Source organism: Zerene cesonia, chromosome 13 (assembly GCF_012273895.1).
Source record: "Zerene cesonia ecotype Mississippi chromosome 13, Zerene_cesonia_1.1, whole genome shotgun sequence".
NCBI classification, from domain to species: domain Eukaryota; kingdom Metazoa; phylum Arthropoda; class Insecta; order Lepidoptera; family Pieridae; genus Zerene; species Zerene cesonia.
The window spans coordinates 2,062,395-2,087,768 of NC_052114.1; the positions used below are offsets into that span (position 1 = coordinate 2,062,395).

Consider the following 25,374-nt stretch of genomic DNA (forward strand, 5'->3'; position numbering starts at 1 on the left):
CTTAGAATTTGCAATTATAAAAAAATGAATTTCAGGCAGGGGAAAAAAAAATTCCAAATTAGGTACGTAAGGAATTTTATTATATGAGCAATTACAAAGATTATATGACATATATTTATTTTTAACAAAAAACCAAACTGTCTTCGCATTGTCACTACTAGACCAAACTTAAATGGGAGGCGCCACCTACTAAAAATTATCGGTTCATATTGATGATTTTTTTTCGTTTCATCCGCAAAAACTATAAAGATTATATTGTGAGCCCGCTCTTTTTTGAAAAAAGTAAAAAAAAAAATTCTTTATGCCACACAATTTGTCTCTGAATCTGATAAAAGTGTTAACCGTCCAGAATCGCTTATATAAATTGAATATAACTTATCCATGTGTTATAATGCACGCAAATTGTAACCGACTTCAGGCTGCGACTTTTAGCTGCTCATATAAGGTTTGATTATTAAAGATAGGTACAAATGACTTTAAATATGTTTACATTCTATTTTAAAATAGTTATATTGTCATTCATAACTCTTCTGACGTAGATTATAATTTGAGTTGTACTTTACGTAGCATAAACATTCAATATCTGGTCATACCTGGTACATTCGTTTGGACAAAAAAGTTTCTAAAATCTTTAATTAATCACAAGTCAATCAAATAATATCACGATTTTTATTTCATGTTGAGCAATATGTTATCAAGAAAGTTTAATGATCGGAGTTTATTTCCTTAAATGATAAACAGAAATCGATAAGTAATTAATCATACAGATAAGAATTGCAATTTCTTTAAGGCGGCCGTGCATAATTACTAAATGAAAATGCTACTGATATGCGGTTTTTAACACCGGGAAAATGAAAATATTATTATTGTGTGAGTATTTTTGCTATTTATAATAGATATACAAATAATATTGTCGGTTTTTTATGTTATGATAATGTTGTTTATGGACGGTGGTGATGGGTACCGTCAGGCGAACCACCTATAGCTCTATTGTCATAATTATTCTTATGAATAATTTGTAATTAAATAACTCCGCACCATAACTCATGTTAAATGATAAAAAAGAAGAATTCGTGTGAGATCTTTTTTTAATTAATCAGATAATTTTATAAATCTCTCGATTCTCGTGTGTCATACTCGCAACTCAATATAAACTACGCCAAAAAGTACTTACAGAAATAATTGGTCACCCATCCAGTTTATGAGCATGCCAACCGTCGCTTAACATCGATTTTTTAATTTTTGTTGTTATAGCGTATAAAGATATTGTTGTCTCATGTTTGAAAATTTTTACTTTCACATTATGAGGGCTCATAAAATACAGCCTGGTGACAGAAATCTTACTAATAGGGTTTAGACTCTGGGTGCCCTAAAATAACTTCCATCCAGTTGTACCATTTCATTTTCGTAAGAAAGTATGCATTATCTGCAGTTATTGTCCTCATATTACAAAACTCAGTTGCGCGTAAGAAAACTAAAATGAGGGATTCAGATGACACCGCCGCACTGGACTCTTATAAGAATTTGGATATGAGCGGGACCTTGAGAAAGTCTTTCTTTCTGGTAATTCATATACATATTATAATTAGGTGCTTTTCATTTGTTTTATTTCTATCTTAGTCGATTTATTACTGTTTTTAAATTCATCCTGAAATATGAATAATGAAATGTGAAAATGTCGGTCTCAATATATGAAACTAGCTTTCCGCCCGTAGTCGCAGGAAAAATAGACCCGGGGTTTACCGAGATAATAATCTTCCTATGTCTGTCTTCTGGTTCTAAGCTACCTCTGCAATAATTTTCAGCGAAATCGGTTTATCCGTTCTTGAATTATAAATAGTATAACTAGCACCACTTTCTTTTACATATATAGATATCGAAATTTTAATACGAAAATTCGAAGAAGTTTTTACTTGTCCTTTGAGCCCCTGAGACACGTAACTTTTTTTGAATTTTAAGTGTAAACGTAGTGAAGGTGTTTCTTCATTTTCACGGTTTATTAATAAAAGTTTCATCATCATCATCAGACCATATATGTTCCCACTGCTGGGACACAGGCCTCCTGTGAGGGTTCAGGCCATACCACGCTGGCCAAGTGCAGGTTGGCAGATGTCACATGTCGTCGAACTTTTTCATTCTAAGACATGCTGGTTTCCTCACGATGTTTTCCTTCACCGTTTCGAGCAGTGGTGATGTTATCCACATGTGCAGATAAATTGGATAATGAATTTATTTCCTGCACGCTCGCCTGGTCTCGAGCCCCGACTTATCGATTTATGAAGTCCGAGGTCTTCACCACTGACCTCTGCTCCTCCAAAAAAAGTTTAGATCGGTAATAATATGTATGTTATGTATAGGCGGCAGACCATCACATTAATCATAATACTACATTTACATTGACATTAATGAAAGTTTTGGAAACTTAAAGGAATTCGATTACAGGCAAACGCGATAGAAAATATTTACAACAACACTATATGTTCTCCAATATCCGCTTTGTTGCCTCTTGGAAAGCTTGTGTTGAGAGCAGAAGGTGCCACGTCGGATGAACTGCTGACAGCCATTGGCGCACGCAATATTGACAAGGTAAAACCTAGCTAGCAGAATATTACATATTACATATTATTATTTTATGACTCATGACTATTATTGATATTGATTTTAGTTCGAATTGGGTTTTTTGGATCAAATTTAAGTTTGAATACTAAACGACACTTCGTCCATAAGGAATTATTTAGCAATTTAACTCTACAGGCTATGATAATATTGCTGCTTTTATGTAGTATTTGTAATTAATTTTACAAGCTTAGCTTACTCAACAATAATTTTAAAGCATGGGCATATTATTTTCTTTAAAGCTTAAAGCGCATTTCAAATTCTTAATCGCCGGATTGCGTTACTTACCCGGTGTGAGACTAGATGTCGCCAGTAAACTATACATAAGCGAGCAAACAAAATTGCTATCGAAATTCAGTGATAACGCGAGGGATGTTTTCACCTCCAGCGCTGAAAGAGTCGACTTCACATCTCCAGTGGCAACTGCTGAAAAAATTAATAATTGGGTAAATAGTTTAACTAGTTTTAATGTTATTTATTTTCTTCACTGGATAATCTGGTTGGCGAATGAAAAATGAAAAGACTATTTATTGTACACACGAACAGTGCAGAATATAAATTGCACGATAGACAACCTCATGGCTACATAGCAATTTCTTCAGGCAAACAAAAGCAGACCATAGTACATGAAACTGAGATGCAAAGTTGAAAGTGTATATAATGTTTATAGATAACATATATTAATAAAACATTAGCTTTATAGACTCTTCTTTTACTAATTTGGGAGCATGGAGAGATGTTATCTGGTATTCTCACTCAGAAATTTGGTATAGAGATAGATTATGGTCCAATTAGCTCAGAGGCTTTTGCCAGGGCACGAGTTATATCGCGGGGATATACCAGTCTAAATTAAGGATCGGTACAAAGATTATGAAATCACTAATTTTTCCCTGCTTGAGGAAATCTTATTTCTTCCACATTGTCATATTAATTGAATAATATATAATATTTATCCATAAGAATTTCTTATCTCATGAATTAATTAATTTAGGTGGAAGCGCAAACTAGCAATATGATTAAAAATATTATCTCTCCTAATGATATAAGTCCGGATACATCTATGATTTTGGTAAACGCTGTCTATTTTTTCGTGAGTATACTCTATTTACATTTAATAAACATACTATATAGTTTTATTTTTTATTGATACAAGGAACACTATCAGTCAGATAGAAAATCATTATTTGCAAAAGAATATACTCTACGAATAACTCTACGAAGTCTTACCTAACTTAAATGGCATTTTAAGAAATAAAATAATATAATATTTTACAAGTTTAACTTTCAAGGATACAAAAAATGGTTAAACGAGTAAATTTCGAAGCAGTTACGAACCGAACCGCAGAATTTCTATTCTATCGCAAAACACAAGCCACAGCATGGTGCGGTTACCTACCTTCGTTGTGGAATTTCTTTGCTGAATATTTCTGATAAAATTGTACCTTGTAGCTTTAAAATTTGAAATTAGCTATTATGATTAATTCAAATCGAATACATACATTGGTGTATTTTAGAAGTATTAACATACTAGCTGCGCCCCGCGGTTTCACCCGCGTAAGACCGTATCCCATAGGAATATCGGGATAAAAAGTTGCCTATATGTTATTCCAGTTGTCGAGCTGTCTACGTACCAAATTTCATTTCAATCGGTAGTTTTTGCGTGAAAGAGCAACAAACACACACCTTACAAACTCTCGCATTTATAATATTAGTAGGAAGTAGGATAGGATATAAGATATATTAGTAGGAAGTAAGATAGTTTTGTATAGTAAATATATTTTTATATAAATCTAATTTATTAATTAATTTATTAATAATGAATTTCCAACAAAGGACACAGTTCACATTTTCAAAAAAGCCTGCCACATTCTTAGATTACTGCACCTTCAATTACAGGAAATTACAACATTCACGTTAACGTCAAGTGTGATAGAACAAAAATAATATTAAAGAATTAACAAAACAAAAACTTTGTGTGATACATTAGTTAAATTAAAATTATATAATATAAATCTACTCAATTACTTTGATATTTTAACAATTAAAATGTACAAAGATAGCAATTAATTACACAGAACACTTAAAGTCACTGATATTTAATTAAATTTTCGCCATTGGAATTTGAAAGATAATTTGATGGCACCATAGGCACCATATAAGCTATTTATTTGCATTTCGGGACAACTCTGGCAAAGCTGGAAAAGAAGCTAGTGGGTTAACAATAATATGTACAAGTAAGTGGCTAAAACTTTAATAGGGGAAATGGGAAGAGCCGTTCACAAAAGTACAAACAGGCACCTTCAATACTCCAAATGATGTTCGACGTATTCACATGATGACTAAAGTGGCACATTTTAACTATACGGACAGCGAATCTTTGGATGCAAAGGTGAGTTTATTAATATTAACACGCTTTTATTAGCTTCACTAGAATGTTTGTATGTAACTGACTCATTTAGACTTGATTTTCATCCATTTTAAAAGAATAGATTAATTTTTTTGTTATGTGTAATAACGGTCAACTAGCTGTTGGTTCGCCTGATGGTAGGTAAACACTACTTCCCATGAACATTTGCAGAGGTATGGGTAAATAATCTTGAGAATTAATTTAGGGTTTAGATTTTTTAATGTGTTGAGAAGATATAATAGGTAAATATGGGATTGCATTGTATTGGAGAGACAAATATTATTTAATATAATTTATATTTCAAAAATGTATCCTAATTTTGCGTTCTACTAAAATATTCAGATATGTTATTTAAATTAATAAACTTTTTGAAACACGTTTAATTATAGATTCTGTTGACAGATACTCAAAATACCATACAACGGGGGTAAGGCATCGTTTCTCATCGTTCTACCAAATACAAAGAATGGCTTACCAATGTTATTAAGCCAATTGAAATTGGCACCAGAAATATTAGATTCTGCCCTTGGAACGTTAACGAATCGAAATGTACACGTGACGATACCGAAGTTTAAAATAGAAGGGGATATTGATTTACGTTTAATGTACGAGCAGGTGTGTAATCCTAGTAATATTAAAACGGGAAAGTTTGTAAGTATACATGGAGGTATGGATGTTTGTTATTCTTTCACGCGAAAACAGCTTATCGTATCTGAATGGTATTTGGTACATAGATAGATTACAGTCTGGATTAGCACATAGGCTACTTTTTAGCAGGGTACCACGCGAGTGCCGCCGTGGGTTACAGCTAGTATAAAATATATTAGTGTAATGAACGAGCAAAAATAGGATTCCATTTAATTAGAAACAATATTAATAATCTACAATCTAAGTAGGTATTGTAAATGACATAGTACCTGCTTTGACAATATTTCAAAGAATCCTTGACGCCTAAACCAATGAACAAATTTGGATGTAATTTGGAAATACTAACGCGAGAAAGGAAATAGTGTAGTTTGAATCCCGAAAATCTCCTGGAAACGGTAAAAATGCGGCGAAAACCTCGGGACTGTCTACCTCTTCCCATAACTACGCGAGCAAAGCCTAATAAACGAAAAAGCAAAATAAACTGAAATAAATATATAATGAAATAATAGTAAATTTATAATTACAGATAGGAGTAAAACGGATATTCAATGAATACGAATCAGAGTTAAATGGTATAGTCAAAGAGAAAACTCTGTTTGTATCGAAAGCGAAGCAAAAGGCAATGATAGATGTCAACGAGTACGGAACTGAAGCGGCCGCAGCATCGGGTATGTTATGATTAAACAAACTTATTGAAAAAACCAAAAAAAATAATACATTAACATTACAATATAAGAAATTACCTCGTAAAGTCATCATCATCATTATTTACCATAAATTAATTTATGCGAAAAACATTAAGATATCTTAAGCGATTTAATACGTAAATAATTATAATTCCGAGGTTCTTTTAGATAGGCCATTCAGGTGTAAAATACAGCGTTGAGGCTATTAAAAATTAAGGGGCTGGTTTTTAAATTCTATATAAATTAGACTAAACTATTACACAATAAAATGTCACCTCTAAGATCTCAGAACTCGAGCATCTAAAACACATTTTTTAAATGATTGTTAATACGATATTTGACGAATAAATTCTAACCAAGGTTTGAAACAAACACCCTTAAATAAAACTTACAAACATTGCTATGACGAGCATTGGTGGGTTTTGTCTTTAACCACCGCCGCCGCCACAATATAGCTACAAAATAACTACGGACATACTTTATCAGCTTTTAAATGAATGTCTCCTTTTCCAGCCATAGTCGCATCAAAGTTGTCGTACGAGAAAACAATGCAATTTCGAGCAGACCATCCTTTCCTGTACTTCGTTCTTTCGGATAAGCAACAACTGTTTGCTGGAACTTTGGTTTATCCGCCAATTGTTTAATAAACTTGATCAAAAACCTTGGTTTTAATTAAAAAAAAAAGAGTTTTTAACTAAATCCAGAATACAAAGTTCTTGTCGGTACATAAAGTTATAATGCTATTTAAGCAATAAATAAAAAATAAAAGCTGACATACAGTCTGGTCTATACTATTATTTTCTGGTCTATACTATTATATTTATGTTGGGTTGTAAAAGCTCCCTTATAAAGAATGTTGAGTGAAAGAAATTACTGATGTACGATTCATATCACATATTGCTTTCTAATATTTAACTCCCGATTGCCATTCTTATATGAATTGATTGGGTTATTAAAGAATATCAAAGAAATGGCTTCTGGAAATTATCGAAAATCCAATTTCCAATATTTACATACTATTTAAAAGTTCAGCATCAATCGCTAACGAGTTACAATTTCGGAACATCAATTCATCAGAATTTATCATCCGCAACTTCGTCGATTAGGGTCGGTTAACTTTTGGCGCATGCGCAGAAAACTTTTGCGCTTATAATTCTTAGCACCCCATAATTCACCCTCAGTGTTGTTTTACATCCCGTGACGATAGCACCTATTGCAGTGTGCGCAATTTTACGTAAACTTTTACGAAACGAAATATTTTCATCAATGTTTTATTCTTGAATATGTTTAAACATATAAAGTGTTGAAAATGTGATTGGATTAATAGTTATGGAAGAATATGGTGTTTTCGGCAAAATTATTGTTGTTTTGAAATATTCTACAGGATTTGAGTCTATAAATGGAAGTGAATTTTTTGGTGTATTTAGTGGTAGCTCAATTGGTATTGTTTGTTGACGGACAAGATGCGGTGACAAGTAAGTATACAACTATTTGAAATTAATTTCATAAATATTATGCGATTATAAAAAAAATATAATATTTAATACAAAAAGTAAATAAGTATTTTAATAATTAATAAGAGTAAGTAAATAATGACTATCAGTAATGTAATATGGCAATCAGTAAAAACTTGCACGTATCAAAATTTTGTTATATGCAGCATATATTATGTTACTGGTCTCGACTATAATACAATGCAATTGCTGCAATGCATCTTAGATTTTAATAAAAAAAAATGTTAAAAGACAGTATTTTATTTCCTGCACTTATTTCAACTTAAAAGACAGTTTACATTCAAAAATAATCGGTGTAGTGCAGTATTAGTAAATTAAAATATACCATGATGATAGATTTTATTCATGTTTTTTCTGTTGTCATTATTTGTTTAATTCCTTACATACAATTAATACTATTATCATATTGCATCATTCACTAAATTATTTTAGATGTCGAAAAACATGAGAATCCTAGTATCGATAAAGATGACGATGAAAAGCCACTTGATTTTCTTACAAATAATCCGAAAGGTGAAATAAAGGATTATTTCCTTCCACCGATATTTGAAAGTAACGATGAAATGGAAGAAGAAGACGAAGAAGATGAAACAGAACAAAGCTATTTAGATTATGATTATAAGGAAACAAATTATAAAGATTCACCAGATTCAGTTACGGCGAAATATGATGATTCGCAAATAGACGATAAATTACCATTGCATACGCCTAAAGATAATTTACCCGTGTTTTTGCTTGAACCAGAAAATACGTATGTTGTTAAAAACAAACCAGCTATACTGAAATGTCGCGCTGCTAATGCTTTAGATGTAAGTGGTGTCTTAATCCATACAAGATTATTAGTGAGATTAAACATTTCTTTAATTCATATAACGTACAATTATCTAAATATCAATAAATTTAACGTTGTTAAAATTTTCAAATAATACAATTATGATGTAAATTTAGTCTCTGAAAAAAAAACAGGTGGAATGTTTTCTGAACTCTCTGTCAATTACCTTAGTTTTATGTATAATTCACCAGTTTAAATATCATGTCCTAGTTTGAATAAAAACTTAATTAGACAGCTAGTTACGGACATGATAAACTAAAGTACACTTCGTACCACGGTAATTAAAATTGTTCTAAATGCTTTTAGGTGTACTTTAATTGTAATGGGGTAAAAACGCAAGCTTTAAATTTTGAGTTCGTTGATCCACAAACTGGTGTCAGAATTATTGAAGGAGAGTATAAAGTTACGAGAGACAAGGTTGAGGAATACTTTGGGAGTGATAAATATCAATGTTCGTGTAACGCTTGGACCAGTCGTGGCCATATTTGGAGCCAACCAGCTACTATTGAATTGGCTTGTAAGTATAATAAAGACAGAATCATTAAAATGATATAGAACGCGAGTATTTCGATACGAGAAGTGCGTAATTATTATATTCCACTAAACCCATGTTCATGAAATGAGTATTTAGTTTTATACTTTGATTTTTTACTGAATCTGGGAATACGATATTGGGAATTGAAACATGAAATTGTTTCTTATTGTTTACTTCGGTGCTATTACATACATATTTATTTTTACCAATAAATATTTATTTAAAGACTTTCCAGGAATTGTGTATGAATTTATTGCATGGAAATGAAAACCCGAAACATATTGTTCAAGCAGTTTTACCAAAGAAAATCGTATTAACAACTTTTCATCGATATATTTAGACTCCCATCATATAGAAATTAAGTAAAAAAGAGCTAACACTGATTCAAAAATACCTCAACGCTAAACACTTTCTAGACATAAAGAAGCACTTCACGATAGCCCCCCAGTCGCAGCTAGTGAGCTTGAACAGTGGAGTGACGTTCAGGTGTGAGCCTCCGCAGGCGGCGCCGTTCGCACAGGCTTATTGGCTAAAAAACGGAGCACCTGTGGTTGCTGATGACAATGTCCAGATTACTAAGGAAGGCAGTTTAGTCATCAAGCAGGCTACATTGATGGTAAGATACGATGTACTGAGAGTATGTTATGAATGAATACGGTTATATACATTAAAGTGATGTTTTGTTACACGTAGATCGTTAAGTTTTTATAATGAATGGGTAACTTTATAGGGCATAACCAAATATTGGTGAATTGAGCTAACGAAAAAATTTTGTGTACTTATGTAAAATACGGGTAGGTATACCAATCACCAATATACGTAATAATACTTTGCTTATACCGATATTGTTATAAACAGCGTCCAAACATCTTTGATTTTAAAATTACCAGCCAATTGAAATGACTCTATGGACACTATAAATAAGTTACTGCTTTAAGAAAGCCCAATATGAATAAAGAACGCCATTATTGAGGCGAAAAAGATTTAATATTCAACCGCTGAAAGCGACAATGTAATATAATTTAGCTGAAATAATTTCACAGCCAAAGGATTTCGTTAAGGGTGAAAAAAGGTTTCAGTCTAGACAAAGTTATTTTCCAGGATATGGCGAACTACACCTGCGTCGCGGAAAATGTTGCCGGGAAAAGAATGTCGGAGCCCGCTCTCTTAACTGTTTTTGGTAAGTTTAATAATAACATATCATAAATATGTTATTTCGCTTTACAGAATATAAGTAGTGCTATGAAGGGATGTGCTATTTCCCTGTTAATGTTATAGCTTACTAATATGTGCCAAATTAGAGTATTAGAATTAAAGATTTATTTTGTATGGAATTTATAAAAAAATGTAGGTGGGATTCGGTTTATATATTTTTTCTTCACAATTGGCGAACTCTGTGCCACACATTGTGTTAGATATCAGCTACATTAACATTTTAAAGAAACTTTAAGCTAGAAGAATTTTAATATGTTCATAATTTTTAAGTTACTGTCGGGTAAATGACCTGTAGGGATAAACATAAAAAAATGTATTTGCATTCCGATTTAAACTTTTTCAAATTAACTCATAATTCTATCAAGAATATTGGTGTGATATTATATTTATGGGTTAGTGAACGGGGGTTGGAGTAGTTGGTCAGCATGGAGCGACTGTTACTGCGCCGGCCAGCCCAGGGACCAGGGTCGAGGAAGGAGGAGGGTCCGAAGCTGCACTTCCCCCAGACCATTGAATGGTGGACAAGCGTGTGTCGGGCCTAGCGTGCAGAAGACGCAGGACTGCTTTGATTGTGATTTAGGTAAATATTTGTTTTGTGTTTTTCGGTTTATTTCTTGTCTTGTATGTGGATAGGTAAAATACAATACAATGCAAAATACTTAATTAAACACATATAAATGAGGAAGATTAACAAACGAAGGAATAGGTATAGATTGTACCAAGCTTAATACTTAGTTTGTCTGTAGTAACAAATTCTTTAGTATCATGAATAATATAATTTGGGTTTAAATTATGTAGTACTTTTCAGATGTGTACGTTGATACTTTGGATGAATTAGCAGATGAATCATCGGATATAATAATTGGTGAGTATTTATGTGTAACATGCATCAGCCGTAGCCTAAAAAAAAATTGACTTTGAAAATCTGTAACACAGGCGCCATTTTTCCTATGCCATGGACATGTTGGGGCCAATATATCCTATCAAATAAAATAACAAATAAGAATTAACAATAAGAGCCTGAGTCATGTTCACCAGGTCGCTGGTCTAAATGGTCAGATTGGTCGCGCTGCGACTCAGACTGCTTGCAGACGCGACGGCGCCGCTGCGTCACCAGCACCGCCTGCCTGGGCAAGGATTACCAGGTCGCACAGTGCCCATTGTGCATACGGACTTCTAAGTCGGACCTATTGCATGACGGTAAGGACCTTGATACCTGCGTGGTAGTAATAACTTCTCGAGGAGGTCTACATGTTGATAAAACATCTAACACTCTATGACGGGTAGGCTTTGTGAAAGATTTCTAGATGACACCGTAACCATTGTGTGTACAGAATTCTAAGTTGTGTGACAGTAAAGACTTTACAAATTTTGTATGACGTTAAGATCACCATGATACGTGATCTTCCGTAAAGACTTCTTTCGGATTTCGGATTTCTTAAGCTGGAGATGCTATATGCTGCATACGACTTTCATATCAATTTTGGCTCAACGAAAATTGCCATCGGTATGGAAAGGTTTCCATTCGGTGATAGGCATCAGGTATACTAGGTTTGTTATTCGAGCTTGAGGCCTCCAAATAGTATGGTTATTGTTGTGATTTTTATCTTTGCTAAAAATAATTATATTAATCTGTATTTGTTAAAAAGCTCTTTAAATTATACATACCTAATAAATCAAACACAAAAGGTTCTTACAAATTTCATTTGTTGCAGGATCGTCATATTGGCCGCTTTTTGTAATTATATCAATTGCGTTTCTTATTTTCATCGTAGTGGCTGTATTGGTTATAAAATACATGAAAATAAAAATGAATGACAATTCGCCTTACGTTAAACCACCACCAGGTATGTTTATGTTGTATGCATTCTTTACTCATAGATAATTTCTTATTTGTGTATATAATACACAAATTCCTCTTTCGTTCGCGAGTAATTACATTTTTTATTGTTTTTTCTGAAATGAAATTACATCGTTAAAGTACTAGATATTCTATATTAGATATTCATGATCGTTCTCAATATAATTTATAATGTACTAAATATAATAAATAACGCATTTAATAATCGAGCAAGTGTAAATCCGTAGGGTCCAACTATTTCGGTAACGTAATAAAGCGAACACTGACTAACCAGCCAGATTTGATACACGAAGAGTTTCAAACTGTGCGACAGACACACAGACCGAACGCGAGACATGAGCATTTGTACGAAGTGCCACAGTTAGCTAATAGGTAAGTTGGAGATAAAGCGGAGTTTTAGATTTTGAAGTCTAAGAAAATAATTTTTGTATGAATATTTTTATGCTGTACAGTGTACTTACGTCTTTTATATCTCTCTTCTTCAAGAAAGCTATTTGGTTTAAGCGTTCGTAAAAACCATTAAAGAGATTTATATTTCTTAACTGGTTTACCTGTGCCTTAATTATAAGGCACACATAGTTACTTTTGATTACCACATTATTTTGACAAAATAATGAGATTTTATTAACATTTCGTGTCAATAAGCTAGTGTTAAGTCTGTTTGCATGTAATTAAATATAGTTGAATGAGTATGCACAAACGTGTTCCTAACACGGAACGCACTTGAAAGAACGAGTGGATGAACGAGATGTTTTTTTTTTTATGACCAATAGTTTATTGCTTTAAAAAAACGTACCAAAGCAAACGCGTTACTGTTTTGGCTTCGGGATTTTTCAAACTAAACTTCATTCTATTCACGTCACATCGCGCTGTGGCAGTGGTTCATCGTGATGGATTCATCAAAAATGACGTTTCATTAATTTTTTTCCCCAAAACAAATGAAAAATAAAAACGCTTAAAAAAGATGAGATAATGCTTTGTATCAAGTTCTAGAGTATGTAAACAATAATAAAAAGTTATATACACTATGAACAACAAAAGTCTAATTCTAAAAACATCGAATAATTTTGATAGGAAAGACCAGACTAACCAAATACCATTTATTTCAGTTACATTGCACCCATTGATCACGAGGTAAGCACAGGTCGGAACCAAGTGGAAAAGTACGCTTGCAAGGATAATGTGGAGTCGGAAATATCTGACTCCAGCTGCTTTTTGAGCTGTGAGTTGCCTTCCATTGAAAGGCATATATTTTATTGTGTATAGGAATTATGTATAGTTCTATTCATGATTCGTTTATGGGGTTATTAGAAAGCGTTATGTTATTGAATAGGATTTTTGCTTATTAAACTGATTTTAAGATGTTTTATGAACAGATTAGACCAGACCATCAGTTCCTTATGGTTTTTAATGTAAAAGATTTTTATTAAGAATAAGAAAAACTAGAAGCTTAACAGTAGTCAATGATCTTAATATATAAGTGTTTGAAGTGTATTTTATCGCGTAAATATTCAATGAACTATATGCCTTTCTGTTTTTGCCTGGATAATTTTAGAGATTTCAGCTAGAGTGGCTTTAACAATTTATCACATTAAAAATAATTATGCTTGGGAATTTTTCTGAAAAATTATTGCCCAAATTAAGTTTGTTTTTGTACATAACACTTCGCCCATTGAATTGCCCATAAGTCATGTAATATGTAAGAATAGTATATATAATATCAAGTAATATTCTACACCTACCATGTATGCAATCCGATACTATTTTCAGCGGGCTCGTCGTACGGTAATGAAAGTGTAGAAATGTCGCCATCTTTAAAAAACAACGCGTCAGTAAATTCGAAATTTCATCAATATTTGGAGACGACTGTTTCAAAAATAGTGACTGGCGATGGTGATTGGTTGAACTTGAACAAATGTGGCGTTAGTTTGTTCGTGCCTGATGGGGTGGTTGAAAAGGAGGAGCTGTTCTCTATTGAAGTTACTGACGAAGATTGGAATAGACCTTTGTTACAAGAAGGTAAGTTTAGGAGATTAGCACAGAGTGTTTTACACCAGGTACACACACATCAGACACTTACTATTATGGTACTATTTTGCTGTGTGAAATTATAAAAAAGAAATGTATGTAATAAAACACTTATTTATGGACAATGGATAATACAAATTACAACAGAATATTATTGTATACATATAGTACAGTGGTCTGGGTCAACTAAGATAGCGTCTGGTGAAATCAATTAGAACTATTTCAGTAGCGTAACATTATTGGCAATAAACTGTCTCGTCTGCTCTAATTCAATTTCGTTTTAACACGATTTTAAAATAAAAGAACTTTTTCACTCTATAAAGGTTTCATAGAAAGGTTTATAAAGGTTTATATATAATAATTTCAATAATGCTTTTTGTTTATCAGGTGAAACTCAGCTCAGTCCTGTTATTAGATGCGGCCCAAAAAATTTCCACTTCAGCAAAGGAGTTGTTCTTACCTTCCCCCATTGTGCAGCTTTGAAAAACTCTAGCTGGATACTATCAATTCTTCAGAAACCAGAAGAAGTCAATTCTAGGGAATGGAGAAAAGTTCTGACTTTAGGTCAAGAAACGCCAGGGACTCCAATATTCGCTCAAATTGATCCAGCCAAAGCATATTTAGTTTGTGAATTCTTGAGTGACTTTGTTCTAGTAGGAAGAAGTTTCAACGGCTTGGACGCTAAATTATTGAAAATTGCTATTTTCGTTATAAAAACTGGCGACGATAGTTTCAATTTAAATGTACGCGTTTTTAACGATACCCCGTTTGCTTTTTACGAGTGTTTTGAGAACGAGCGACGTTCCGGAGGCTTTTTGCTTTGTGAGCCAAAGACGCTGTACTTTCAAGAAAATTGCTCGGATTTATGTTTTAATGTTAGGGATGTTGGAACCGGCTGGAAGATTCAGCCGGAAGCGAAGTACCAGGAACTTTCGTATTTACATGTCTGGAATATGAGCGTCAGGTCTTTGTACTGCGTATTTGCTTTGACACAAATCGACGCGATTAATTGCTTGGAACTCAACGTTACTGTGTATCAGAAACAAAAGCAATCGAACTCCGTCAATTTCAATTTGAAAACGAACGATTTTAATTCGAATCTCAGTTGTAATAAGCGTTTTAGTTACTCAGGCGTGGAGATGGGTTATAGCGTTAATATCCTCGAAAATCCTTTCAATTATTCGTCGTTATCCAAAAAGGAGGGTAGGTATAATTATACGCAGCGGAATGGGATTCAAAGAAATAATTACTCTTTGGACAATAATCATTATAGGATTAATGTATTGACGAAATCAGATAGAGTTATTCTTTGTAAATTATTGGATAGTCAGTCATCTAAAGGCAACGATTGGAGGTTGCTGGCGGAAAAGTTGAAACTGTCGTCGTATTACTATTATTTTTCTAACACTTGTTCGCCGACGGAGAATATATTGAATTTATGGATTTGTAGGAACAATGACGCCAATATGCTAGTAAATTTATCGAGGATATTTAGAGAAATGTCCCGTGTGGATTGTGCGACTGTGGTCGAAAGACGCTGCTTTCTGAATTAGACTGATAGACATAGTTCCAATAATTTGGATGGTGAAGTTATAACAAATGGATTATTTGAACTACAATAAGGTTTTCGTTATGCACCATTCACTTCTGTAATACGTTTTATACTTTCGTAACAATTTACTTTATTATGGAGACCCATATTGCATACCTAGTTTAAGTTAGTTAGTTTACGAGTGCCACTTTTATTCTAGTCTTTTCACGCCATAGATTATATAATAGCAAATATTTTTCATTTTTACTACATTTCAATTTTGTTGTGTAATATTTTTAAATGCGTCGCCACTTTGATGTTATCCTACCAATCTACCAACACTGGGAATTATTATTTTTAAGTGGTTTATTACTCCTAGTTTCAGTACAAACCTAACCTATATAGTAAGATCTCATAGCGTGTTAACAGCGTGTTGTGTGTTAGCACTTTCACGCTACTTAAGTGCTTGCATCTAGTAGGCTCACACAATAGCACGCAGGATCACGTGTTTCAAGCCTGCTAAGGCTGCGTTTAAGGTTAGGAGAAGCGGATTAAATAGAGAACATTGTATGATCGGGTTAAAACTATGTGCAATTTTATTGTCTTGTGTAATGGTGTATTAATTTCCACTAAATTGTTCATACTACAAACTCTTTTTTTATAGATATAGACAGCTAATTATTATCCCTATTATTCAGAACAAATTAATATTGTCGGTTCCAAATACAGAGGTTACATTCATTTATTGTTTAAAAGACATTTAGGAAAAAAATACTACCAGGACGAAACATTCTTTTTTGATGTGAATTCCATTAAACGAACAAGAAACTCGATAGTCTTGGATTAAATACAAAAACAATTCATAAGCCAGATCAAATAATGCACAATCAAATTGTATAAACCAAAATCAAATGATATAATGCTAAGCATTCGCTCTAGGTTCCCCTCCGCTCTGCTCCGCTTATCGCTTTTAAAATCACCGCTTTTCTATTCTAGTATTGAGGTTGAGAATCCATTGTGTTGGTCGACTGGTAGGAAAGTGCTTGAAGGACGTGTGTGAGTGTGTTCTGTATGGGCGTAAAAGCGAGATTCTCTTTGAGAACATCAATGCTTCGAAAATGTAATATTAGAAGTGATTTCTTGGTACCCAATTACATAATATGAATTTGGCTGTAAATCCAAAATCCAGCTTATATAACGTTAGATCGGTCTTTGTATAAACTAATTTTAAAATTGCGAGTTTGATCGTTTATTTTACGCCAGTGGGTTTGGTTTATCTTTATCATTTTGCATATCCGATTGCCCTTTTTCTTTATAATACCCGTGTAATACATCTAATCGAAATTAGGACTTGATTTCCTTTTATGTGTCGTCATTAATATATTGTGTTACGCACACTGCAATAACGTAGCACGCACAGTCGAACTTTCAGGTTATCAATACTTCTGCAAATAAATAACCGTGCGTTCTGAAGTATTGTATAAAGCTATATTAACAATATTTTAGAAGTTTTTGTAAAAATGTAGGCCTAGAGTGCTTATACTAAAGAGTATGTTTCAAACATGAATAGTTGTAAAAATTTCTGAACCAAATAGAAATGGTATCTACTAGATAAGTATAAGAGTAGTGAGTTTAAATTTTTGAAATAAAATATAATTAAATACATTTGTTTTATTCATCACCCATTTATTGTACAGGTTAAATTTTGCAAAAAGACTACTCATGATAGGATAATACGAAACTAACATAACTGTGAGTCAGAAGGTAATATTAATTAAATTCTAACTAATATTATAAATGCGAAAGTTTTTTGGTTTATGTCGCCATGTAACGACTGTGACATAATTTTTAAATTGGAGATAATTAAAAGGCTAAATAGTGGGTTACTTTCTATTCCGTACTTTCGATCTATTTTTCCGCTTGGGAATTTCCTTTTTCTAAGCATATTAAAATAAAAAAAAATAAAAATTCTTTCGCACCAATTGCTCAAGTAAAGATATTAACGAAATGTTAATTTCTATTTCCATTGTTCCAAAATTAATTACTCATCTCAGTAAAGATAAATTTTTGATTTCCCTTATGAACATTTTTTAATATTATGTACCACGTTGAAACAGTTTTAAAATGCGTATGATCACTAAATAATACGTACGTTGTATATGTTCCCATGTTCTCTGACCTAAATACGGAGTATTCAAGTATTTACGTTTGGGTTGGAGGCGCCCGCGATTGCATTGGTTAATAATTAATACCTGCTTCCACATTACTCTGTATTGCCGAGCCACGTATACAGGTGAGCGCGATTGACTTGCGAAAATGTAATCATTTAATTTTTATTAGTTCAGTTTATTAGTACGTTTGTATTATAATTTGATACATTCCATATTTTGTTCTAGTTTCATTAATAAATTTAACTGGTATTATAACATGTCAAAATAAGTTCAAATACTGTTTAAACCATCGAAAACACCAGGTCGTGTAATAACATTGAAATTCACATAATTGTTTTTATCCCTATATAGTTTATACTGTTGGTGTTGGTATTTTGTAAAATTTAATGCATAGAGAATAAATAGCAAAGATTAATTTGTAAGTGTGGTCATAAAGAGCGTTGGTTTTTTTTATTTTAATTTTTATGTAATATAAGTAATAGGCTCTTTTTGATTTTTAGGTACTGATTAAAATAATCATAATTTTTCATAGATTTTTAAAGATATTTATTATCGCTTCCTCCTTTAATATATGACATGGGAAGGATTTCACGGACTGCCATTACCTTTCGGTTAAAGAAACCCCTTAATATAGATGAAGGTGTTATATGAACGTTAGGGCCTTCTGGCTAGAATACGAGAAACTTATATTTAATTCCTTATCAAAAATGATTTCGGGAAATATCGATTTTAGAATTATATGCCATATTTAATAAAATTTATCTGGTAGGTATAAAACGTTTTGTCGACGAACTGTTTTTTGTTTGGAAAAGTATTGCAAATAGGACAGTTTTGTACAGAAAATATACTTTATATTTATTTATATCGGTACTCCGCTCAGGGTTTGATGTGAACTCTCATTAATACATCAATAACATAGACCGTACCAAATACATTAGTAATACAATACAATACACTTAAACCCAATACGGACAATCCAATAGATACGGCACAATTCAATGAAGTTTTAAAGAACAAAGAACTTATTCAATTAAGACTTCCACCAGTTAATTGCCAACTGGATTCTAGAAAACTCGAGAACAATTTCCTTTAGGCCGGGCAGGATTTCCTGTTGATGGCTGGATCAAAGATGTGATTTCATTGGCCCGTGTAATTTCGGCTGTCTCATGTCCATACTTACAATTAAAAACGCTTATTGTTGTCTGTGACTTCACTTGCGCTTATTTTATAAACGTTCTGTTATTTTGAAAGTTTCTATATGTAAATACACAAACAATATCCGTAGACCAACAATAATTTGCACCATGAGTATTTTATAACGCTAGAAACCTTGCTAATTATAAAAGGATAGAAAAGATCATACTATATTATGTATGGATTAAATAGATTAAAATGTCTGCTAGACTGTATCATTATTTTAACAATTACTAGATAATCCTCGCTATTCTTTGGTGCGGCGGCTCTTGAGGAACTTATAATTAAAAGGTAGTCTCAAATACAAACATTAATAGTGTTGTTATTGTTTATATTTCCAATTATTCAATCTAATTATGCTAAATGTAAGAAAAAAATATTGTTTATGTAATTTCGCATTTCTGACCACAAAAAAATGGCATATTTAAAGGGAAAATAAATTTCAACGAAGAATTTGTGATGACGCCATATAAATTTGCCAAAATTTGTTTTAAACTTAACGTTACTTATCTATCATTTAAAATATACGTTCAAAAGTGTTAATTATCTAGGGTGTGTTAAATATGAGTTCTGAAACTTAGTCCTTAAATTCTTGCTTTCAAAAGAAATTTACAAAAAATTTATATGGATGGTACCTTTGTCACATGAAGTGACGCATGTCAAACATATCTTTAAAATAACAAACAAAAATGCAGCTTAACATAGTGCGATACTTCGAGTATTTAGACGAAGCCATGAAATCGTTTAAAAACACTTCCCTCTGCCAAGGGCTGGTCTAATTGGAGAGTGCTTGCTTCACGGGCCCTTCAGTGATCTTATAAAGAGCTGCGGTAGCTGTCTAGCATTTACTGAAGGGTTAATTAGCATTAAAAGAAAGAGTTGACTTTCTTTGTAAATATTATTTGTTGGTAAATAACACGTGGCTGTAATATATTTTTTTAAGTCCTCTTGAAATATTTCTAGTCAATTTTATCTTTATAATCGATATCTTAACAAAATCTAACAAATATAAATAATATCCGTGTCACATTGAAATGTATTAATTGTTCTATTATATAAAATACGCCAAATTATAAATAACTACAAAACTATAATATAGTAGATCTATACAATCCAAAACCCTAAAATATTAGCCGCTTAAACATTTCCCTCTTACAAGAAATAGCGATACGATCGGCATAATACTTCACATTGAAAGATTCATCACATTATGAGACAAAGCGTTTCGAATGGGCCCAAGTGCATCACAAAAGGTAACAAATAACGCTTTTAACACACTCGTTCCTTGAATCGGGTTCCAGCTATGATAAATACTCCTCATCAGTTTAGTGGAGCGTGTACTGTAGCGGGTACTGTTGTCAGGGATAAAACAGTAATAATTGTGTATAGAACAGGAGGAATTAGGAGAGTAGGTTTTTATGAGAAATACAATTTTTAGTTCAATCAGTAGATAGTACATTCAATTGTATTGAATAAGAGTTGAGTTGTAATTAGGGGACCAGGTTTATTGAACGATAAAATATCTTGTTCAATTGATGCACTAGTTCAAATATATTGAACAGAAATAATATATAAAACAGTAGTAATTAAAGGACTGGGTTTATTGAATGATAGAATTTATAGTTCCATCGATGATTTAAGCGTAATAAATGAAATGTCGATACTTGCGTAGTACCTTGTTAAGAGTAGTGTGCATTTGATTTATAATCCAATTTGTTTTTGCATCAAAGAGTACCTAAGATCTAAATATTATGACGTATTTTGACATTTAAAATAGTTAGACTTTCTTTTCATATTCTATATAACTTCATATATCTGATGAAGAAAAATTCAGAACTCTGATAGTCACTTCATATACTAATTTGATACAAATATCTGAAATTAACATAATAAGATAAACATAACACTTCAAGTTTGGAAGCAATAGGACACGTAAAGTAACACTCCCTGAATAAAGATTTTTACATTCGAAAGTAAACTATCACAAGCCGGCGCAGTACGTGACACGTCACTTACAAGCATGGACAGCAATTAGTGACAGATGGAACCTGAAATAGGCTTTAGAAACTGTATAGGATTATGGAGCAAGGGAACTCTGGGAGTTTTCACCCCTTGGACTCATGGTATGATGGGATTATGTTATATATAAGTGATGTAGTTAGTCCCTCGCCCCTTGTGCATCAGGAGTACTAGGTTTGTAGGTAGATTATAAGAACGTTATAATGAATTTAAATAAAACGGATGATTTAAGAAAGTTTAAAGCGTAATTATCCCTACTATAATGAACCTACCACTGAACCAATTTTGATGTAATTTGGTATGAAGGTAGAACTGAACTTAGGAAAGGACATAGGATGATTTTTATCGCGAAAAAAAGGGTAGAAGAAATTGAAATAGAGACATGACAGCGATATAACCGTTTTTCACGCAGGCGAAGCCACGGGCGGAAAGCTAGTAGCGTATAAATCGTATAAATATATGATCAATCCTGCACTATGACAATTAAAAATATAGAACAGAAAGATGGTAATTCGTTTAAGCTCGTATAAAAAATATGCTTGGCCCATGAGGGGATCGAACCCGCGACCTTCGCGTTATTAGCACGACGCTCTAACCAACTGAGCTAATGGGCCGATAGGTACATAACTGAAAAATAAATTCATCATAATATAAGAACACTCTAGTTTAAAAAATATAATGTTATTTAAAGGGCACGACTTGCGGACAGATTCGGTGTAGCTTTAATATTTAATGTTATTCTAGTTCAAATAATGTACGAAAATGTATGAAAAAAAATCTATAGACTACTACCAGCGCCCCGTGGTTTCACCCGCGTAAGTCCGAATCCCGTAGTCGCATTTACTTTACTTAATCGCATTTTATTTCAGACACAAGTTAATTTTTTTTTTATAATGCAATAGTAAACCATTAATAATGTTTACATATTTTTATTAAAGCCAAAGATGTTCGAATTTAATTGTAAACCAACTATCAAATATAAACTTTATGGCTAGTTTTAAACCAAAAACGTTTTTTATTCAGTTAGACATTGATGACTAATAAGTAAACGATTGCAAGCGTCTTTATGATTCTATAAGGGCCATATTAGTATTATATTGATGACTGCAGTTAAAATAATTAAGTATTGCATCTACCTATGTATGTAGTATGTAGGTATGTAGGTAGATAAGTAAAATCAATGAGAAATTCTCATCGAGGATGGCTTTTTGTCTTGGATAAGACTTTGCGTTTGAAGTTTTGACAACTGTTAGTTTTACTATCAAAAGAAATACGGGCATTACTGCTTTTGATACATAGTTTAAGGTGATGTTCATTTAACGTTTGACTCACTTCATTCTTCGCGTTCGCCCTATGCTCTGATATAACGACAAAAGGCTTCAGGTAAATAGGTCTTAAATCATTGATCTCCAAGATGTAACGTAACACGAGTACTGCAGGCAAGTGGTTTTGGTTTGATGCCAGAGAGAAAACAATTTGCACTCTTTCAAAAGGATTTTCCGTGGATCCGTGCCAGAACGGAATAGATTCAGAACTTAAAAAGTACGATACAAATGCTATTGGTATCATATTGATCGGAAAATGGAAAATAAATTAAGTATGTGATATACTTCGTTATCGTAATAATAGTTTCAAAACCATAAATTGTCAATGTCAGTGTCAGTCAGGCTCTGAATTCCTGTAATGTTATTATCTAGATTATATTATTACCCCACGTTTTGAAATTTTAAATCTTATTCTTAACTAACCAAGTAATTATTACAATAGTTAAATTAAATAAAGCACTTCGTATGAAAGCGTCATCTCATAGACACTATGTATTTTACAAGTAATGAAACATAAACAATAAACGTTCTTAATCGGCCACTTATTATACTATTATTAAGCGTTCTTAGCTCTTACTACTAACATTGTATTTAGATTTTCATATTACTGTTGCATTTTCTATAGCAATTACATATTTGATTGTACGATCATTGGACCTTTGTAGAACTTCATCAGTTGCACAGATACTGTTCCATAATTTTCCGAAAAGACAATACAGACTATGCAAATACAACCCTAAATACTGGTCGATTTAATCGTCCAACTCTGTGAAGGGAAGGGTGAATAAATTTAAAAACCTCTTAGCAAAACTTAGTAGGTGTTTGAAGTTTATGTTTATGTCAAAAGTATGTTTTGCGTTGTAATCTTCGGGAGTGGTTTTGAGTTCGGTTATGAACGTGTAAATTGATGGGATCTTAGTTTGATTTGCTGAAATCTGAAAATTGATGGAGAATAGAATTCAACAGATATAATTTAAAATATATCAGTGTTGAGTGTTGATTTGATAGAAATCTAATATATAGAAATGTGTAATAAATATGGCAATAAATTATTTAATACATACGAGTAGGTATTTTACAAGCAGTTTTTATTAATTGTAACTTATCAGGGAAGTTCCAAGTATATGTAACCACACACCTAGGCAATATTTAAATAAATTGTTTAAATTAAATACCCAAGTTTATTTTTTTGTAAGTGATCATATATTTTGAATTAGAATTCGTTTTTATATATTTTTAATAATGTTTAAGTATTTATGGGAAAATAACAATATATTTAATGAGCCAATATTTATATTTATAAATAATTAATGTTTGCCATCTGTTGAGTATTTTTATATATTATATAACATATAATACGATCTATGTCGAAAGAGATTGCTTTACAATAACGAGTAAAAAAGGGAGTTTTCAGAAAAACTGATACGCTTTTTCAGTAGTAAAATTGTTTGAAAGTTTCATCGCATGAACTCATCCTTTAGCGTCGTTTTAATTTAGTTTAATTTGCGCTGTGAATCTTCATTTATTATTCATTTTGGTTAAAAGCGTTCACCGGTTTTGAAAACTTTCTACTGAGCTGATTTATAGGGAATATAAAATTATTTCACAGATAAAATGTTACTTAGGAAAAGGCGGATTTTGGATGAGAGCTCTTTAGTGAAGTTCAGATTTGACTTATATTTGGTTTTACTTTTGCACATAATACGATTTAATTTGTTTGTATCTAAAGGATCAATTGGACCAAAAGTAAGGGGTAATTTATGAAGTGAATACCTGATATATATGTATGATCATTTCTAAACGACGTGATGCAATAGCTGAAAAAGTTTACCAAATTGGAAAAATTTGGGGCTTGTTAATGCTGGATACTGAATGACATCTTATTATCTAATTTGATTTCAATTAAATTAATACCAAATTACGGGTTGGAGAATAATCAAATGAAACAAAAAAACACTGTAGGTAGTATACTTGTGTATATAGGTTAAAACATAAATACCTGCCCCCAACGTTCACATTTTCCAAGAAAAATCATCATTAATATTCAATGTATGCATTCGATATCTATTGAATATTTGCTTTTATGTACAAGATAGATGGGAACCCACATGGGGGTTGATGCAGCACGTCACTCACAATCCAATAGCAATGGGGTGTAGTGCAGAATCGTGTAAAGTAAGTCGTGCAAGTAATTTTACTAAATGACAACCGGATTGTTTTTATGTGTATAGACTGTGTTGAAAAATCTGCGAAAATGTTCTACAGACGTGGTATATACCGGCGGTTCACCTTACTTATATCAGTTGATAGTTTTCAGTTGATAGGTTTAAGGTAAACTTCCCGAGGGTATTTCATATCGATACATAAGTTCGAGCTGTAAATATAAGGAATAATATTAATAATTCCTAATTCATTCATTTAATGCTGTCGCTGCTCGCCTCTGATTCTTCACTTGTGTTGTTACGTATAACTGAGTAAAGTTTCTATTATAGTATAGTAGAATATTATAACGTTGTATTAAAACGATTTATAAATCACTAGTTCAACAGTAGTTTCGTAGCTTCTCGGATCTGGCTGAATGGATCTTCATATGAATTACGACCAATAAGTAAAAGCTAATTACTATTTATCCTAAAACAATATCCAAGATTAAACCCAGGAACATTTTTGTACAAATCTACAACTTACACATCTAAAAGCACTTGTCTTACACTCTACGTTGAACGCGAATTTAGGCAGAATTTTGCGAGCGTTCCGCCTCACTTGTCCTCTGTAGGAAGGGGAGTGACATG

The 25,374-nt window shown here is 32.5% G+C and overlaps 2 protein-coding genes and 1 non-coding gene across 4 annotated transcripts; 2 read left to right on the top strand and 1 right to left on the bottom strand.

The window, feature by feature from the left end:
* Nucleotides 1–1,479: 1,479 nt before the first annotated feature.
* LOC119831240 (antichymotrypsin-2-like) lies at nucleotides 1,480–7,001 on the top strand. Its single transcript, XM_038354530.1, has 7 exons — nucleotides 1,480–1,563; nucleotides 2,443–2,586; nucleotides 3,608–3,706; nucleotides 4,874–5,005; nucleotides 5,426–5,638; nucleotides 6,198–6,339; nucleotides 6,871–7,001. The coding sequence occupies exons 1-7, from the start codon at nucleotides 1,480–1,482 to the stop codon at nucleotides 6,999–7,001; spliced, it is 945 nt and encodes a 314-aa protein (XP_038210458.1).
* Nucleotides 7,002–7,560: 559 nt separating this feature from the next.
* Nucleotides 7,561–16,814, top strand: LOC119831174 (netrin receptor UNC5C-like). 2 transcript variants are annotated; one of them, XM_038354457.1, is made up of 13 exons: nucleotides 7,561–7,832; nucleotides 8,304–8,680; nucleotides 9,010–9,220; nucleotides 9,655–9,854; nucleotides 10,340–10,418; nucleotides 10,851–11,033; nucleotides 11,262–11,318; nucleotides 11,492–11,653; nucleotides 12,169–12,300; nucleotides 12,542–12,686; nucleotides 13,424–13,536; nucleotides 14,085–14,333; nucleotides 14,730–16,814. In XM_038354457.1, the coding sequence occupies exons 1-13, from the start codon at nucleotides 7,757–7,759 to the stop codon at nucleotides 15,893–15,895; spliced, it is 3,150 nt and encodes a 1,049-aa protein (XP_038210385.1). In that variant the 5' UTR covers nucleotides 7,561–7,756; the 3' UTR covers nucleotides 15,896–16,814. The 2 variants fall into 2 exon arrangements, with proteins under 2 accessions (XP_038210385.1, XP_038210386.1); XM_038354458.1 differs by lacking the exon at nucleotides 11,262–11,318.
* Nucleotides 16,815–21,797: 4,983 nt separating this feature from the next.
* Nucleotides 21,798–21,871, bottom strand: Trnai-aau. Its single transcript has one exon. It is a non-coding gene; the product is annotated as a tRNA-Ile (tRNA).
* Nucleotides 21,872–25,374: the final 3,503 nt, after the last annotated feature.